Here is a 19,823-nt window from a genome sequence, read left to right on the forward strand (position 1 = left end):
CTCTTGGAAAGAGCACCCTACCCAAGGTCAACACCTCCACCCTATCCCCATAACCCAGTAACCCCACCCAACACTAAGGGCAATTTTGGACACCAAGGGCAATTTATCATGGCCAATCCACCTAACCTGCACATCTTTGGACTGTGGGAGGAAACCGGAGCGCCCGGAGGAAACCCACGCACACATGGGGAGGATGTGCAGACTCCGGAGACAGACAGTGACCCAAGCCGGAATCGAACCTGGGACCCTGGAGCTGTGAAGCAGTTGTGCTATCCACAATGCTACCGTGCTGCCCCGTGCTACCGTTGTACAATGATCACCAGCAATAACTGTTTGGTGGAGAAAAGGATTTTTGAACAATGAACTGCTAATACATCTTTTGACTTCCTACTCCCTCTTCATTTTAAATTAGTTAAGGCTGACATTTCATAGGGGCTGGTTTAGCTCACTGGGCTAAATCGCTGGCTTTTAAAGCAGACCAAGGCAGGCCAGCAGCACGGTTCAATTCCCGTACCAGCCTCCCTGAACAGGCGCCGGAATGTGGCGACTAGGGGCTTTTCACAGTAACTTCATTGAAGCCTACTCGTGACAATAAGCGATTTTCATGTTTCATTCATTTCATTTTTCATTCTCCTGCAACCTTACTTATTTGAAATGCCAGCTTGACTTAATGATCGAGTCTAAGTTAAAAGGTTCTGAGTTCAATCTCAACTATAGATTTGATCGTATAATCTAAGCCTGTTATTTCAACCCATAACTGAGGAAGTATTGCACTAACATGATCATGTTTTGGATGAGATGTTGAATTGAGGTCCCCTCTGCCTGTTTTGGTGGGCATAAAAGATCCATTGATATTATTCAAAGTAAAGTTCAAGAGCTTGCTTGGTGTCCTAGCCAACATCTAGAATAACTGGCCATTGATTTAGTTTACTGTTTATGGGATCTTGTTGTATTCAAATTTGATTGGTTTGCTCATGAATAATGTTACACTTCAAAAGTAACTAATTGGCTTTGAAACATGTTAAGAATGTTCTCAGGACATGAAAGGCGTTGCATATTATTCAAGCAATTAGGAGGGCAAATCTATGTTAGGTTTTGTTACACATAGATTGGAGCATGAGAGTAAAGAAGACTTACTACAATTACACAGGGCAATGGTGAGGCCACTTGGATTACTGTGTGCAGTAAAAATCTGCAAAACCTGCAAACCACTGGCAGGATAGGTGTACCAACATGAGCGTCATCTCCCAAGCCAATATCACCAGGATCGAGGCACTGGTCACGGTCGACCAGCTGCACACGGGCGGGCCACATTGCCCACATGCCTGATAGAAAACTCCTGAAACAAGTGCTCTACTCCGCAATGGCAAGCAATCACAAGGAGGGCAGAGGAAACACTACAAGGACACTCTTAAGGCCTCCCTAACTAAATGCAACATCCCATGTGTCTGAGGGGGGGGGGGGGGGGGGAGAGGCTGTGGGGACCATGGTGGGGGAAGAGGCTGTAGCATCCATGGGAGAGGCAAGGCTGCAGGGACAATAGGGGTGGAGAGGTTGCGGGGCCCATGGTGGAGAGGGGAGGGGTGGGTGGGTGTGGAGAGAGGCTGTGGAGGCCCAGCGCTGAGATGCTGCGAAGCCCAAGGTGTGTGTCGGTGTCGGCTGGTATGTGAGAGAGAGAGAGTGTGTGTATATCTGTGTGTAAGTGTGTCTGGTTCATTCCCAGTCTCTGAATTCTTACTCATGCCCACACACGAACAAATATTCACATCCACTCACACAGAAGGTGAGGATTAATGAGTGGGAAAAACTTGCCTCAGAATGCACAAACTGGAGAAAAATCATCTGTGAGGGTGCCAACCACCTTGAGCCTCATAGCCTGGCGTATGAGGAGGCCAAGCAAAAACAGCGGAAGGAGAGTGCAGAATTCAGAGCGTCCCACCAACCCACCTCATCAAATATCACCTGCCAAACCTGTGGCAGAGTCCGCGAATCCAGCATAGGACTAATAAACCACAGCAGAACCCACTTCCCCAGAGTGGAAGCAAGTCATCCTGAGGGACTGCCCAAGAAGAAGACTGTGTGCAGGTTTAGGCTTACCCAAGGAAGGACATGTGTGCGCTAGCAGAAGTGCAATAAAGTGTAATGGGCTGGTTCCTGAGATGAGGCGATTGTTCTGCAAGGAGTGATTGAGCAGACTGAGCCTACATTCCCTGGAGTTCAGAGGAATGAGAGGTGACTCAATTGAAAACACATAAAGTGCTTGGGGGGCTTGACAGGGTAGATGCTGAGAAAATATTTCCTCTGGCTTGGTAATCTAGTACATCACAGGGTCACAGCCTCAGAATGAGGAATTGGCTATTTAGGACTGAGATGAAGAGAAATTTCCCCTACTCAAAGGATTGTGAATCTTAGGAATTCTCTACTGCAGGGAGTCGTGGATGCTCAGTCGTTGGGTAGATTCAGGACTGAGATTGATAGATTTTCAGATGGTAGAAGAATTAAGTGAAATGGGGATAGTGAGGGAAGGTGGAGTGGTGGAGTTGAGGTACAGTGGAACAGGCTCAAGGGTGAAATAGTTGGGTGGCACTTAGCGCAGTGGTTAGCATTGGGACTGGGGCCCTGGGTCACTGTCCATGTGGAGTTTGCACATTCTCCCCGTGTCTGCATGGGTTTCACCCCCACAACCCAAAGATGTGCAGGTTCGGTGGATTGGCCATGTTAAATTGCCCCTTAATTGGAAAAACAAAATTGGGTACTCTAAATTTTTTTTTTAAAAGGTGAAATAGTGTACTCTTCCATTTTTTATGTTCTTAAGTACATTATTGAAATGTTAGGATAGTACTGGCTTAAAAATATGGTATACTGCAGAAATTGGGCAGTAAAAACCAAATAATATCTCCAACTCTCAAAAGAATTTACAGGGTATTAGCAAAATGGGTAACACAGAACAATTTTCTAGTTGTTAAATATTGATGGTAAGATGCCTACAGTGATGAAACAAATGACTTGGGAGGAAACTGCACGCTAACGAGAAGTTAGATTTTAAAACTCATCAAAACTTACAGTAAAGAAGCAGACCATGCAATCCATCCTGTCTAGCCTGGTTATTTGAAAGAACTCTCAAATTAGTCTTGCTCCCTGCTCTACAATTTTTTACTCTCCTGATATATGTAATTCCCTACAGAATTTGCTACCAACAGCCTTTCAAGCAGTGCATTCCAGATCATCATAACTCTGTGCAAAAAAAACTCTTGTATGGTTCCATAAAATTAAACTTTTCTGAAATGAAATGAAAATCGCTTATTGTCACAAGTAGGCTTCAAATGAAGTTACTGTGAAAAGCCCCTAGTCGCCACATTCCGGCGCCTGTTCAGGGAGGCTGTTACGGGTGCTGCCACTTGGAAATATAACCCAGTTAATTGCACTCCAGAGAGTTGCATGAAATCATGTATGTAGGATGACTTTTTAAAAAGGCCATAAGTAATCGCGAAACTGGCAGCATTAATTATTCTCAATGTTTAAACCATAAGTCTTGACACTGATATTGATTCAAAGGAATGTAACATTTGGTATTTTGGTAAGCGGGTGCATAAACCAAAAGGATAGACCACTCATTGAAAAATTCAGAACCACTTGACATGCAGTGGCATTACCATCGCTGAGTCCCCCACTATCAACATCCTGGGGGTTTATCATTAGCCAAAATTTGAACTGGACGAGCCATATAAATATTCTGGCTACCAGAACAGGTCAAAGGATAGGAATCCTGCAGTGAGTAACTCACCTCCTGACTCCCCAAAGCCTGTCCAACATCTGCATGGTTCAAGTCAGGAGTGTAATGGAGTCATGGGCTTAAGTAGAGTGCCCTTTCCAGGGCCGGTGCAGACTCGATGGGCCGAATGGCTTTAATCTGCACTGTAGATTCTATGTAAATTAATTTTTTTTAAACTATTGTTTTTGTTTGAAGGTTTGTCAGTTAGTTAAAGGAAAAAGAGGGCAAAAGACTTGTACTAATATTCAGGTATTCTAATTACAAGATAATGCAGGGTTTACAACTTGTGGGTCCAGAAGTATCCTTTGAAATCTTTAAATTGTATATCTTGACAACATATTTTTTGTTGACCCTGAGATGGTGCTCTGGATTCCAAGTCAACCCTAAGAGATGAGCTGAAAGTTATACTCACGATGGCTGTAAGCGAGCGATGAGACAGGGCAATCTTGATATATTTCTGAATGGCTGGAGAGCCCATATAAAACAACTTTACATAAATTGGCTAGTTCAGTTCACAAATAGATGATGTGGTAAAAATTGCATTGGTACTTTGGGGTTCTCTTGGAGGCAATAGACATAGCTATTCTTAGACATAGGTGCTAAATCTCTTTTATATACATGTTAATATTCCTTCACACGACACATGCTCTACATTCAATGAATCTCCTGGGAGTTTTGATGATGATTCTGGGTGCCACAGTGAGAACATGTCATTGCTAATTTTGGTTGCCACTGCTAGTTTGAAAGTTAGCTTTTTAACAACCTATTTCATATTTGGAGGACTCTACTAAAACATTTTACAATTTTATCTTCCAGCATTAATTAATTTATAGTGAAAAAGTTTGTATGAATCATTACATAAACAGGTTACTAAGAATCACTATGTTTAGAGTCTCCACTGAAAAAATGTGCTATGAAGTATAATTTTACTGAATTGTAATTTAGTGCCTTTCAGCTTAATTGAGTCATTGCTTCAGTGTCCACTTCTGGTGATAAGTTCCTCAAAACATTTTTCAAGAGCATTGTTAATTTAATGGTTTGTTAACACTGGATGGCTGGGATATATTTCATTATTATGGTCCCATAAAGAAGCATATTCTTTTTCTGTAGGAAGCATCTACCCAGAATTTTTGATTTATAAAAGAACAAGTTATTTTTTGACATGTTTTTATCTCTGGTCACCTTTTTTTTATTTGTTCATGGGATCTGGGCATCGCTGGCAAGACCAGCATTTATTGCTCCCTTGGTTCAGCTGCCTTCACGTCCATTCATGCTTTAATTGTCCTAATCCTTGAGAACATTCGACAATAGAACTAGCAGCAGGTTTATATCTATATATTTGATCGCAATGAGCATTCATCTCTTAATCTGCAAATTGGTTTGATTGTATATTTTTAAGTTTTTCTCCAGATCTTTGATTACAGCTTATGAGCCTATCCTTTCATGGCTACTACAGGAATTGACGGGAGACTTATAAATATGATAACAGACATCAGTGATTCAAAACAAGTTATCCTAAACTCATAGGCACAAGAGTAGGCCATTTGGAACATCGGGCCTATAAGATCATGGTTGATCTGGTGTGGCCTGAACTCCACTTTGCTACCGCTCCCCAGAATCCTTAACTCGCTTGTTGATCAAAAATCTGTCTTAACTCGGCCTTAATTATACATAATCTTCTGCCAAAGCTATTCCAATTATTATCTACTTTGCTCTCATTACTATCCTATTGCTGTTGATGGCATTTAATTAATTTAATTATTTTCCTATAAAGTCAGGTTTCCTGGGATTCTGTTCTCTGTGAGTAGGTTCCTGAAAGTTTTCTAGACCCATTGGTCTGTAGAAGATGTTATAAGGATTCTGGGAAAACTAGAAAAGTTAATACTTGGATTCGATGAAATTCTTGTTTCACAAAGAGCTCATATTATAGGTAGATATGTTATCCTGGCATAAAAATTACCCACTCCATCTTGAATCCCTTCAATCAGGATTTTGTCTTTGTCACATCACCTAAACGGTCATAAAATGTATTCTCTCTGAAAGTTGCATATCACCCTTGTTTTTAAATCTATCCTGGACTTCATCTCTCCCCAATTCAACAACTGCCCTCCAAACTCACTGTTTTAGATCCCTGAAGATAGTAAGGTGGATAAAAAGGCAGATATAATGGGCACGATTGAATGGAAATAAAACAGAGTCTCGTGTTGGTCACATTTAGCTAGGTGGTTCTCGGCACTGGTAGCGCCGAGAACAACCCTGTTCGTAGCTGGGACTATGCTTCATTTCTGGGCCACGACGAGGAACGCCTCACCGAGGCTGCACTTAGTCCCATTTCCTGCATTAACGAGCTCCGTTCACCAGTGTAGGAAGAGATAAATTACGCCCCAATCTCTGAATTCCCCTCACACCATGGCTTCTGGTTCCTGCCAACACCCCAACTTACCAATGAGGGGTCCACGAGCACCCCACACCCCACCTCATAAGGGCAGGGCATCCCCAGGCCCGACCCAATCCCAAGCATGGGCAAGATGCCACACAGGCACCTTGGCACTATCAGCCTGTCTACCTGACAGTGCTCCTGCCATCCTGGCAGTGCCACCTGGGCATCCTGACATTGCTAGGGTGGCACCTGGGTGGCACTGCCAGGGTGCCTGAGTGGTGGTGCCAAGCTGGCAGGGCCACGGTACCCGAGTGGCATCAGCTGGCCTACATTGGTAGAGACCAATGCTAAACAGCACTCGCTCAGGGTCTTCAAGGCGGGGGTGGACTGAAGGATTGCCAATGTGGTACCATTATTCAAGAAGGGAGGAAGGGATTAACCAGGAAACTACAGGCCAGTCAGTCTAACCTGTGGTGGGGAAACTATGCAAACAATTCTGAGAGACGAAATTAACCTGTATTTGGAGAGGCAAGGATTAATCAGGAAAAGTTAGCATGGTAAAGGGCGGTCATGTCTGACAAATTTGATTGAATTTTTCAAAGAGGTGACCAGATGTGTAGATAAGGAAAATGCATTTGACGTAGTCTGCTTGGACTTCAGCAAAGCTTTTGATAAAGTCCCAGATGGGAAACTGATAGCAAAGTTTAGAGCCCATGGGATCCAAGGAACCTTGACATTTCGGATCCAAAATTGGCTGAGTGGCAGGAAACAGAAGGTGATGGTCGAGGGTGTTTTTCTGACTGGAAGCCGGTGTCCAGTGGTGTCCCGCAGGGATAAGTGAATGTAGGAGGGTTGATCACTAAGTTTGTGGATGATGCAAAAGTTGGTGGAGTGGTAAATAGTGAAGATAGCCTTTGATTACAGGAGGATATAGATGGGCTGATCAGTGGCAAATGGAATTCAATCCGGATAAGTGAAATGATGCACTTCAGCAGGACAAATGAGGCAAGGGAATATACGATAAATGGCAGACTCCTGGGAAGCACTGGGGATCAGAGGAATCTTGGTGCACATGTATACCAGTCCCTTAAGATAACAGAGCAGTGGATATAGTGGTTAAGAATGCCTCTGGTATACTTGCCTTTATTAGCCAAGGCATAGAGTTTAAGAGCAGATAGGTTATGTTGGAACTGTATAAAGCATTTGTTAGGCCACAGCTAGAGTATTGTGTGCAGTTCTGAAATCCACATTATAGGAGGGATGTGATAGCACTTGAAAGGGTGCAGAGGAGATTTGCCAAGATATTGCCTGTGCAGGAAAGTTTTAGTTATGAAGTGAGATTGGATAGCCTTGGATTGTTTTCCTTGGAGCAGAGGAGACAGGTGGGACATCATTGAGATGTATAAAATTATGAGGGGCATAGAGAGAGGAGACAGGAAGAAACTGTTTCCCATGATGGAAGGATCAATGACCGGGGGCATAGATTTAATGTAAGCAGCAGGAGGTTTAGAGGGGATGTGAAGAAAAACCTTTTATCCAGAGGGTGCTGGGAGTTTGGAACTCGCTGCCTGAAAGGGTGGTGCAGGCAAAGACCCTCATCACATTTAAGAAGTATTTAGATATACACTTGTGATCCCAGGGCATTCAAGGCTATGGGCTAAGTACTGAAAAATGGGAATAGAATAAGTTAGGTGGTTGTTTTTGACCAGCGCAGAAGGGCCTTTTCTGTACTGTATGACTCTATAACTCCAACACGAAAATATTCAAGTGAAACTGACTGCACACTTGAATATGCAAATCTGGATCCCGCGCATTGTGAGTTGGATCCGGATCGCGATGCCTCGCGATATGTTGCGAGGCGTAACAAGGGCATTAAATCTCGCAAGAGGCCCGAGTCAGTTGCAACGAGACCGGTAATTGCGGGCTTTGCTAGAATTGCATAAAACAAATACAATTAAAGTACCTTCAGGGCTGTGCTTTAAAATGGATTTAGGCTGGAGAATTCATTTTTAGCCAACGTAGACATGACTGGTTGAATGACCTCCTCTGTGCCATAAATTTTCTGACTTTTAATTTTCTACATACTAGATCTTTCATGTAACTGGTTTGCACATTATCATTGATCTAGAAATTGTATTTGTCTTTTAAACTGTCGCATTGAGGCAAGTGAAATTATGGTGTCACAGCTTTTATTTGGACATCAACCTGTCAAGTGTCAGCACAATATGCGTCTTGTAATTGGACATATCTTGAATATGTTAGCCTTCTGTATATTTTACTAGTTTGCAACATACAGCTTAGCTTCTTTGTTCATGTGTTATGTGAAAAGTGTCCAAGCTGTTTCTCTGATGAATTTTTGTTCACAGACTACACATCCTTTAATTCTGCATTGGACACAACTTATTTGCATGCTTCAACTATTGGTTGTAAATTATAAATGCTTGTTGCTATTGCCAGTTTATTCAAGATTATTTTGAGACAGCCTGCAGCACATTTTTAATTCCCATACTGAATGCTAGAATTGTCCATCAGTATTGACCATTATCTTGGTCAGAAACAATAGTTATAGGAGTCATACACTGGAAATGTCTTCTAAACGTTGGGCCTATTTGCATCCCAAATAATGATGAATATGTCAAACTTTCACATACTGCTTTTGTTCATTGTGTTAACATGTGCCATCTCACTTGTTGGTACCAAAAATTGTATTTGGTAAATTTGATTTTACTGAAAAATTATACAAATTACATTTTTTTTAAGTTAAAATTTTAACCATGCAAGTAAACTGTAAGAATGAAATTAATAAAACAATGCAGCAAGTCTTGAAAAAAACAAATGCAGGGAACAAGGTATGAAACTAGATTTGGGTGTGGCAATATAAACATTTTGTTTACAGGAACATGGGAACAGGAGTAAGGTGCGTTTAGCCCAAAAACCTGTACCATCATTCAGTTTGATCATTGCTGACTATATATTTCAATTCCATTCACTCACCTTTATTCCCTATCTCCTGATGCCTTCCCTAAGATACATAGATCTTTGTCTTGAAGATTTCAAATAAGCCATCATTTTGGAGGAGAGAATTCCACATTTCCCTAACTTTTATGTGGAAAATGTGCTTCCTGTTTTATACCTAAATGACTTAACTCTAATTTTGCGTTTGTATCCGTTTGTTCCAGTTCTCCCCACCAGAAGAAATGCCTTGTCCTGTTTCTACTTAATCAAACCCTGTTCATCATTGTAAGCACCTCAATTCCAAACACTCGGCAATTTTCTAAACTTGAGGGAATGCAACCCAAGTTTACACAACCTGGCTTCAATTATTTGACCCATGAAGCCCTAGTATTTCTTAGAATCAGCACTGAAGCCCCTTCTGGGACAGTTTACCTTTGATGTGATTTAGGTGCCCATAGCTGAATGGAGTGTTTTAGGTTGAATTTGACCACAACTCTGGAACTGTACATTCATATACCAACCCCTTTGAGATAAAGGCAAGGATTTAAGTTAATCTCTTTGATTACTTTTTGTACCAATACGATCAATTTATATAGATTTGTGTATACCGACATCTAAACCCTTCAACAGCTTTTAGTCCATTGCTATTAGGAAAATATTCAATTTTGTCTTTCTTGGATTCGAAGTGCAGGCATCATGCCCTGGAATTTCCTCCCTAAATTCTCCTGCTTCTCCACCTCCTTTCCTCACTTTAAGAAGCTCTTTGCAACCTTTCCAGCCTTTCGCAATTCAATGACTTTCCGACTCTCTGTGACTTTACTGAACAGTAATTTGTTCTGGTTCCTAGTTTCCTCTGTTCCGTTAACTCCAGGCTTCTTGGAAACTTCTCTTCATTTCTCTAATTTCCTTAACTAGCTGGACTTTAGATTTTCGGCATCTGTTCTCTTAACTATTACTCTGTAGTATGGCTTTTCTTCTAGCAAGGCTGAGGAAGAGAATTAGAATTTAGCCTTCTAAAACCAACTGCTTCGAGCAGAGCTCTCTTCTCTCTCACAGCCTATCTTCAACTGCAATCAAATTAACTAAACTAAAGCTTAAAAGCGTTTCTCCCACACAAGGTCCTATTTGCTAAGAAACCACTGCTGGTTTATTTTCTCTCTATGCCGTAGTCCTCTCTAAGCACAATAGAATCACAGTTCAGTTGGAATTGAAACCAACCCCCAAACATACATACACCTTTGTCCAGCATAAATCTAACCATAAGTTTTACCCTTCTAGGCACAGAAACATTAAATTAAAACCACTTAAAATTATACTTTATTTCTAATGTTTACCAGTACAAATATAAATCCCTTAAAACTACTTTTATTTTCCTAACAATATAAGTACAACCTGTTGTAATGGCTAAATAAAGAGGCTTTGATTTTACTTCTTTCCTGGCAGATGAAAAGGAGGAAGGCATTCTGGGAAGTATTCTTCTACCTAGCTTTAAGGTAGCTCCAATTAGCCCTGAAGATCATATAAATCGGAAATATGCATTCAAGGTCAGTGTTTGCATTACCCACGTGATTCTTTCTTTGTTAATTGTGTTCTAAAAGCTTAAAGTCAGAGAATCCAATAAAACAAAAGCATTGGACATTTTTTCAGTAGCAAGTATTCAACTTATTTTCTTTAAATTTATCTAGTTTAGTTCTTTTAAATCAGCAAGTATGAGTTTTTGACTGATTTACAATCCATTTTGAAATACTGGGATGGTTTATACTGAGGAAACAGCTGTATTTTAACCTGTTCTAATGTATCAATCTAATTAACAAATAGTGATTTGAAATCCAAAATGCTCAACCTGTTAATTTTTCTTTGTATTTTAAATTACACCCAAACCAGGGTCCAGTCAGAGAACACCTGAGCCTTGAGACAAGGGAGGACCTAGATTTAACACTTCATCCGACCATTCTAAAAAAGTGTTAAAATTATCTCTGCTTGAATTGGTGGAAATGTAATAACGTAGCACTTTTGATAGCAAGATGAATTGTGTTCAATGAGTTCTGTTCTTTTGCAACCCTGTTTAATCATGAATATGGGTTATAACTGCATTAATATATGTATCTTTATTTGTTTCCACTCTGCTTTTGAGCCACTGATGAACACTTTGGATGTTTCATAGCTGTTGTGAATTCACTTGAAACAGCCAAGTAAGTATTTCATTGTTTATTGTGAAGTACCTCGGTTTTACTACTGGCTTAAAGTTATTGTTGTTATAAGTATATGGACAGCTGTACTTCTTCAGTGTATGTTCTGTGAGAGGCTTTACTCAACTGATCTTAGGATGTCTGCAAGAGGCGGATTCATGGCATGATCACATGGACTGCAGAAAGCTTGAGGTGTCAATCAGACTGGCTACCTTTCAAAACTCAGACATTCTCATTTTCATATTGAACTAAAGATATAAACATTCCCTTTTTCCTAGTGAACAAAAGACATATTGGTATGAATGATCATGTTAATCACGATGCACCCACTGTTCTCATGCATGAATAACTGTTTGGTCTACTAGTCAATCTTTGCACATAAGTGTGCAATGTAACTTAGTTCCCTTAAGAACCTTAGTTAGGCCTCCTTTGGAATATAATAATAATAATCGCTTATTGTCACAAGTAGGCTTCAATGAAGTTACTGTGAAAAGCTCCTAGTCGCCACATTCCGGTGCCTGTTTGGGGAATATTGTGTACAATTCTGGTCCCCACACTACCAGAAGGATGTGGATGCTTTGGAGAGGGTACAGAAGCGGTTTACTAGAATGTTGCCTCGTATGGAGGGCATTAGCTATGAGGAGAGGTTAGTTAAACTCGGTCTGTTCTCACTGGAATGACAGAGATTGAGAGACGACCTGATAGTGGTCTGCAAGATTACGAGTGGCATGGACAGAGTGGATCGTCGGATGCTCTTTCCTAGGGTAGGAGAGCCAAGTACTAGGGGACATAGGTTTAAAGTGCGTGGGGAAAAGTTTAGAACAGATATGCGAGGCAAGTTTTTTTTATACAGAGGGGGGTAAATATATGGAACTCACTGCCTGGGGAGGTGGTGGGAGCAGGTACGATAGTGGCATTTAAGGGGCATCGAGACAAATATATGAATAGGGTGGGAATGGAAGGACACAGACTCCATAAGTGCAGAAGGTTTTATGTTTAGGTAGGTACCATGGTCAGCGCAGGCTTGGCGAGCCGAAGGGCCTGTTCCTGTGCTGTATTGTTCTTTGTTCTTTGGTAACGTGCAATAAAGTCCCGTTTTGGTCTCAGGCCGTCTGCCTTTTTTTTGGCCTCAGTCGGAAATGCCCCGCCGGAGCCACAATTACCTCATTTCCTGAACTGACTCGGAATCCCCACCACAGCCTCCAGACCCCACCCCCCGTAAGCGTGTCTCTTAAGAGGCCCCCCCCCTCACCCCACCTCTTAAGGGCAGGGCACCCCCAGACCCAATCCCTGGCATGGGCAACCTGGCACTGCCGACTTGGCACCCCAACAGTGCCCCTGCTAGCCTTGTAGTCCCACCTGGGCACCTTGGCAGTGCCTGGGTGCCAGTGGGAGTGCCAGGATACCACCCTGCCCAGAGCTCGACCATTAAGGGGCCTCCATAGCCTGCGAGAAACCCTCCCCCACCCGCCAAGTGCCGTTACGCCTGGTCCACATTTGTGTGAACCAGTGCTAAATGGTGCCATGGTGAGGTCCCTAAGACACGGGCGTTAGTTCCCGGGCCTGGGGAGAACGGGCGCAGGCATATTCAAATGAGCCTAATGGCTCACTTAAATATGTTAAACTGGAGCCCTTGTTGAATCTTGCGAGGCATTCCAAGCGTCACAAATCTTGCAAGAGGCCTCGTGAGATTTAACATCCTCGTCATGTCACCAAGTCGGGCATAATGAAGCCATTAAATCAGTCTTTAAATCATGCAAGTCTCTTAATAGAACACATGTGCATTGACTTCTCCTCAAAGATGTTCTTTGTCCGGAGGAGTGTTGTTCCCATGGCCCTTGTTGTCATGGTGAATGCTGTTGTTCCATTGCAGTTGTCAGGAATCATGAAGTTCTGGGATTGATGGCAGTTATGTATTCAGTACAGCAGGTGAGATCCCTTCTCCCCTACCGGCGATTGCTGTGAAGGAGCAGTTTTTCTAGTCAAGTGCATTTGCCAGTGGTTGCACCTATACATCTGAGTTTTTTCAACTCCCGCTTTCAGTTGCCAACTGTGGAATTGTGGGCCATTCGTTCCTCCTGGAACCTTTGTGTTGTCCCTGGAATTTGTTTGGTCAGATCTTTTCATCTGTTTTTTTTTTTTGTGCACATTTTGAACCTTTGTCTTCCTGGGTTCTCAGTGCCTTCTCTGCTTCTTTTGCAGGATTCAAAAAATGTTTTTTTGGCACTCTCAGACACCACGTTGCAAGTATAAGGACAGCTATACTTCTTCAGTATGTGCTGTGTGAGAGACTTTATTCAATTGATTTCAAGATGTCTGCCTCCAGAGGCAGACTCATGGCATGGTTACATGATTACAGAAAGTCTGAGGTGTCAGATAAGTTACATTTGAAAACCCAAACAGTTGTGTGTGAAATATGCTGATTGACTCATGTCTCAACCAGTAAAAAAAAAATGATAACGATCTGTTTGAAAAAATAACTAAAAAAACAATGAAAACCCTAAGAAGCAATCAGTATTGCAATTTGGCTCTCTCCCAACTGTACTTGTGTTCACAGCAAACTACAGTTTCATAAACTGTCTATTGGCCTCTGATGATCACAAATGTACACCTGTTTGTGCTGTGAAGATAACTAGCGTGCAAAGGACTAATAATTAGCCATTTTACTGAGACAATTCAGACTTGGATTTGCAATACCTTCATACCATATAAATTATTTTCTGAAAAATAACATGTTATCAGACCATTATTATTCAGGTGAAAGATCTAAATCAAATTATAGTTGTGATTGTTGGAGGTCAATCATCTCAGTCCTGGGACATCACTGCAGGAGTTCCTCAGGGTAGTGTCCTAGGCCCAACCATCTTCAGCTGCTTCATCAGTGACCTTCCTTCTAACATAAGGTCAGATGTGGGGATGTTCACTGATGATTGTTCATCACCATTCGGGATGCCTCAGACACTGAAGAGGTCCACGTGCAAATTCAGCAAGATCTGGTCAATAGCCAGGCTTGGACTGATAAGTGACAAGTAGCATTCGCACCCCACAAATGCCAGGCAATAACCATCTCCAATAACAGAGAATCAAATCATTGCCCCATAGCATTACCAATACTGAATTCCCCACTATCGACATCCTGGGGGTTATCATTAACTAGAAACTGAACTGGACTAGCCATATAAATACTATGGCTACAAGAGCAGGTCAGAGGCTAGGTATCCTGCAGCAAGTAACTTGCCTCCTGACTCCCCAAAGCCTGTTCACCACCTAAAAGGCACAAGTTAGGAGTGTGATGGAATACTCTCCACCACTTGCCGGGATGCGTGCAGCTCCAACAATAGTCAAGGAGCTTGACACCTGCGGTGATATGCATCACCGTATATACACAAGAGGTTAATGTAAATACACTACAACTAAGTAAACACTAGAGGGAGCACTGGAGATGTCATGATATGCAAACATGCAGCTAATGAACACTTAGAATAGGACACAACCAATGAGCAGTCAAGACATCCAGAGGTGGCATTACCACAAGGGGGCATTACACAACCCATATAAAAGGACACATGCTCTGTCTCTTTCCACAGACAGACATCTAGAGAGTACATCAGGGTTGATCAGAAGCATCACACCCAGCACGTGGCTTTGAGCAGACTGGTATAGTCAGACTGAGTTACTACAGTTAGATTAGCAGGGGAGTCGAACTCAAGTAGGAGAATTGTTAACTGTTCAATAAATGTGTTAAACCTATCTCCAAGTCGGGAGCTTCCTTTGTCAAAGCATACATCAAGGAAGCAGCTTATGCTACACGAAGAAGCATAACACAACAACACCATCCAGGACAAAGCAGCCTACTTGATTGGCACCCCATCCACAAACATTCACTCCCTCCACCACTGACGCACAGTAGCAGCAGTATGTACCATTTATAGGATGCACTGCAGGAACTCACCAAGGTCCCTTAGACAGCACCTTCGAAACCCACGACCACTACCATCTAGAAGGACAAGAACAACAGATATATAGAAACATCACCACCTGGAAGTTCCCCTCCAAGTCACTCACCATCCTGACTTGGAAATATATCATAGTTCCTTCGCTGTTACTGGGTCAAAATCCTGGAACTCCCTTCCTAATAGCACAGTGGGTGTACCTGCACCACATGGACTGCAGTGGTTCAAGAAGGCAGCTCACCACCAATATCTCAATTATCTTGATTTTACACGACCTTACCTACCCAATATTGCTACCATTCTACATCTGTCTACACAGATAATCAAGTAATGTGCCCAGCAGCATTTCAAAGGGGCTAAAAGTCAGAATGCATGTTTACCAACTAATGCTCTGTTTTAAGTATTGGAAACTAAGCACTAAGATACAGCAGTATTAGGACTCTGGTTTAGGACAACATCATCAGAGGTCACAATACACTTCTTCAGTTGTGTTGTAAATTTATACATTAGAATAACCTTGCTGGCAGAGGCTCCCGATTGTTAAGAACAGGGGCAACCAAAGTAAGACATAAAACGTGATACATTGTTAGTAATAGATGGATAAAGAGTGAGAACGCATCAGGTATAAAGTTAGAAACCACAGAAGAAGTATATGCAATTGTCATGCAGTGGAACATGGAACGCAAACTGAGAGAGGAACACATGAAGAATTAGGGAGAATTTCTTTGAAACCTAATCAATTGAAGGTGATTTTAATATTGCGTTAAATTACCATTTCCACTGAGTGCTTGACCTAATGTAAAAATTATGGTAATTATGCTGGCATAATTTTGGTAAAATTGGAAATTTAGTATCTCTACTTAACATTAAGACGCTGGATTTATTTCCATTTCAAGTAATAGTGATTTTGTGTTAACTATACGTTGATTTTCTTCTTTTTTTTACAGGAATCGCTTAACTTAGTAATCACTGTCATTTCTGATCAGGCTGCTCATCCAAATATGCGGACTTATTATTTCTACACTGAAACAGTCAAAGAAATGGAGTCCTGGATGAAGATTATGATAGAAGCTGCTCTTGTTCAAACTGAACCTGTGAAAAGGTACATTCGAGATTTTTTTCTCCCTCCACCATCCCTGCACCTCCTACCCCCAATTAAAATCAGAAAATAAGAATCCAGTTAGTGGAGAAAAGTGTACATCTCCAAAACCGTATATAACACGAACTGCTGAAGGTGACTTGAATTTGAATTTAATTATGGAATTTATATTACGCCAATGTTCAAATCCAAAATGATTGTTAAAATCATCTTCAAGGGCAAAATCAGTGAACTCTTAATGTTATCAAGGATTAGGGAAGGAGGGGTAGGGAGAAGAGGACATAATACAGGGACAGTTCCGTTTTGTGACTATTATCCCGTTATATTGGGATGACATTGGTGAAAATTCAGATTCCCTTAACCACCCAACCGAAGGAGTCATAAGGGACAATTATGTGATCCTACACTTGCAGGTCAATAATACATTGCTATTGATTGAAATTTTCCATTGCATTCCCTATGAGCAAGGGTGCACCACAAAATTATCAAATACTGTGTAATGTACCTGGGAATACATTCTTGCTGGTTCTGGATCATATGATGTGTAGTGATGTCAGCAGAGTGTTTGCGGGGACTTTGAGGAGATGACCATCTTGATTGTATGAGCAGCACCCTTAATAAAACTCTCATCGTGTTTTAGAAGAATCCAGCATGTGGACACATTTTTCTCTGTGGCAACAAATAAATATAACCTACTGCAAATTAAAATAGACTAACTTCACTGAAATAATTTCCAACACTGAAATTTCACAATTTCAGCAACCATAACCTTTTACACATCAGTTTCAGCCATTATTCAAGAATCAGTTCCTAATCAGTTCTCACAACATTTTGAGTTGTGTTATAAGTCAATCAGAATTATAACATGATTTTAATGTCTTCTTGAAGAAATCTGAAGATATGAATGAAAGCATGGATAAGAAAAGGTCATTTTAAGTCCTAAGATTCGCAAATGTAAAGTATAACGGCCAGTAATTTGAGTTGTAATGCCAACAAAACTGATGGTGTCCTTTGTCATCATTGTACAAAACTGACACAACTTCTGACCTCCGCACATCCGCAGTTAAGCATGAAAGTCCAAAGTTCCTGGCCGGAATTCTCCGAAATCCCGGCCACGTGTTGACGCCAGTGTAAACAGCAGAGTGGTGTACGCCAGCATCAACGGGCCTCCTGGCCCAGCAATTCACCGCTGTTCAGGGGGCTAGCATGGTGCCGGAGAGCTGTGTGCTGCTCCGGTGCTGAAAGGCGGCCCTGCAAGACCGGCGCGGGTCCGCGCATGCGCGCGATGGCCGTCTCCCGCTGGCACATGCGCGTGTGTGCCGTCTCCGTGCCGGCGCAGAGCAACGTGTCGGGGACTTTACAGCGGGCCGCATGGAAGGAGGTAGGCCCCCTCCAGATCGCGGCCGCCCACCGATCGGATGCCCCCGATCGCTGGCCTAGACCCCATGGAGCCCCACTCCTCCCTCCCCGGAGTCAGATCCTCCCCACCAGAACGTCCACAGCGGCCGCGCGTCCAAGCTCCCGCCAGGTGATACCCGTCCACAGCGACCACGTTGCCGGAGAATCGGCGACCTGGCGTCAGAGAGCGGCATGGCGATTCTCCAACCCAGCGCGGGCTTGGAGAATCCCGCCCCCATCACTGATACACTCCTGCTCCACAAGATGTGCAATTGCATTATTCACAGATGCAGTCAACATAGAATCAGTGCATTGACATAAACTTCAATGCTTTACGCACTATTCTTGTTGTAGAAAACGTTAAACTACATTTGGCGGCGCTGGCTTGGAGTGCGGAAGATCTTGTTCCTGTGCTGTACTTTTTTTTGTTTGTTCTTCGAATGAGGTGTAATTAAGTCATAATTGCTGTTGAGCAACCTCTCTGGCTCTGAAACACTAATTTTACAATTGGTCATTTAATAGTACAGAACTTGAGTATTTCGGAAAGAAAATGCATGTCGAAGCTTTTCATCTTGCTTTCATCAGGACACTTTGCAAGAATAACAGTAGGGGGAAAACAATAATTTATACTGAGTGGGAAGAGAATACTGTGGTTAGCAAGTGGACTTTGATTGGTAGATGCTTTGCCATCGACAATGCATTTGATGGTGACTGACAGATAACTGCCAAGTTTTCTTTGAAATTTAAACCTGGCAGTTTGACACTGATTGGGAAATGAATCGGCAAATGGCTGTCACTTGCTTTATTTGGCTGAAATAGACTTGATATGTATACATGTTCTTTCTGTCTGCAAAGAACAGGGCAATGTGTATTAATGTATGTAAGTTCCAGTACACGCGAATATGTCACATTACGGGCCGAGCTATCCTAAATTGGTTGTCAGCATAACACCAGTCAGCATTCTCTTTTAATACAGTATAAATTGTTGTTTTCACCTTGTACTGATATTCTCATGAACTGTCCTGGTGAGTACAAGACCAACATTTTGACCTGTCTCTTTTTTCAGCAATACTCAATTTTGCAATTATTAATCCCCTCAAAAGAACAACTGAAAATTCCAAAATGTTTTATTTCTAAAGTTTGGTCTTTCAGTTTTATCTTAAGCCCATCTGTATGTTCCAACTTGTATATTGTCCTCTGTAAAATGATTTAAAAGTGAATTATATTCCATGTTTTTCACTTCCTGGCTTGTTGACTTTCTGAATTCATGTTGACCTGATTGGCTAGCCATCCTACTTGACAAAGTCACTGTGCTGGATGCCACATGCCTCCTATAGATTACACCAGATTCAATATCACATTGAAATAGGGGAAATTGATATAGCTAACCAGCATGATTTCAAATTTGGTCTCAAAATGCTCAACTAAAATTAGCACTGGATGGGGCAGCACAGTAGCGTTCTGGTTAGCACTGCTGCCTCATGGCACCGAGGGCCCAGTTTCGATCCCGGCTCTGGATCACTGTCTGTGTGGAGTTTGCAAATTCTCCCCGTGTTGCGAGTTTCACCCCCGCAACCCAAAAGATATGCAGGCTGGGTGGATTGGCCACATTAAATTGCCCCTTAATTGGGAAAAGATAAAAATTGGGTACTCTACATTTTTTTTAAAAATTAGCACTGGATTATTTAAGTGAATTGGGATAAAAATGAGACAATGATTTGAAATTGAGATGGGTCCAACATCTAATGTGGATATTTTGACTTTTGATTTTTTAAGATGCGCACTTATGCTCTCAATTCCTATGTTAAGTTTCTCCAATTTTTTTTACTGATGATAATTTCCTTCATTTCCTCACTTATTTTAGCCTGTAAGTTGCTGTCATTCTCTGGTCTGAAATTGGTGACTTCTACTGTGGAGCCCAAAGTAAATATTTGGTCAATACCTCTTGCCATTTCTATATTCCCCTGCCTCTACTTCTAGGAACCAGTGTTTACTTTAGCTACTCTATTCTTTTTTATATACATATTACATTTCTTACAATCTGTTTTTCTATTTCTGGCTAGTTTGCTCTTGTATA

The 19,823-nt window shown here is 41.9% G+C and overlaps 1 protein-coding gene across 14 annotated transcripts in view; it reads left to right on the plus strand.

The window, feature by feature from the left end:
- Positions 1-19,823, plus strand: part of plekha5 (pleckstrin homology domain containing, family A member 5) — a 525,939-nt gene that overhangs the window by 378,297 nt on the left and 127,819 nt on the right. For 12 of the 14 annotated variants that reach the window (XR_011934086.1, XM_072471741.1, XM_072471740.1 and 9 more), the window contains 2 exons: positions 10,551-10,651; positions 16,236-16,351. Coding sequence is in view for 13 of the 14 variants with exons in the window: in XM_072471741.1 (XP_072327842.1) it covers positions 10,551-10,651; positions 16,236-16,351 (217 nt within the window). In the remaining variant the exon portion in view is untranslated. Of the gene's footprint in view, positions 1-10,550; positions 10,652-11,271; positions 11,300-16,235; positions 16,352-19,823 lie in introns of those variants that run through there. The other 2 variants (XM_072471752.1, XM_072471751.1) reach the window with 2 other exon arrangements.

The sequence above is a fragment of the Scyliorhinus torazame genome, chromosome 13, assembly GCF_047496885.1.
Source record: "Scyliorhinus torazame isolate Kashiwa2021f chromosome 13, sScyTor2.1, whole genome shotgun sequence".
Classification (NCBI taxonomy): Eukaryota; Metazoa; Chordata; class Chondrichthyes; order Carcharhiniformes; family Scyliorhinidae; genus Scyliorhinus; species Scyliorhinus torazame.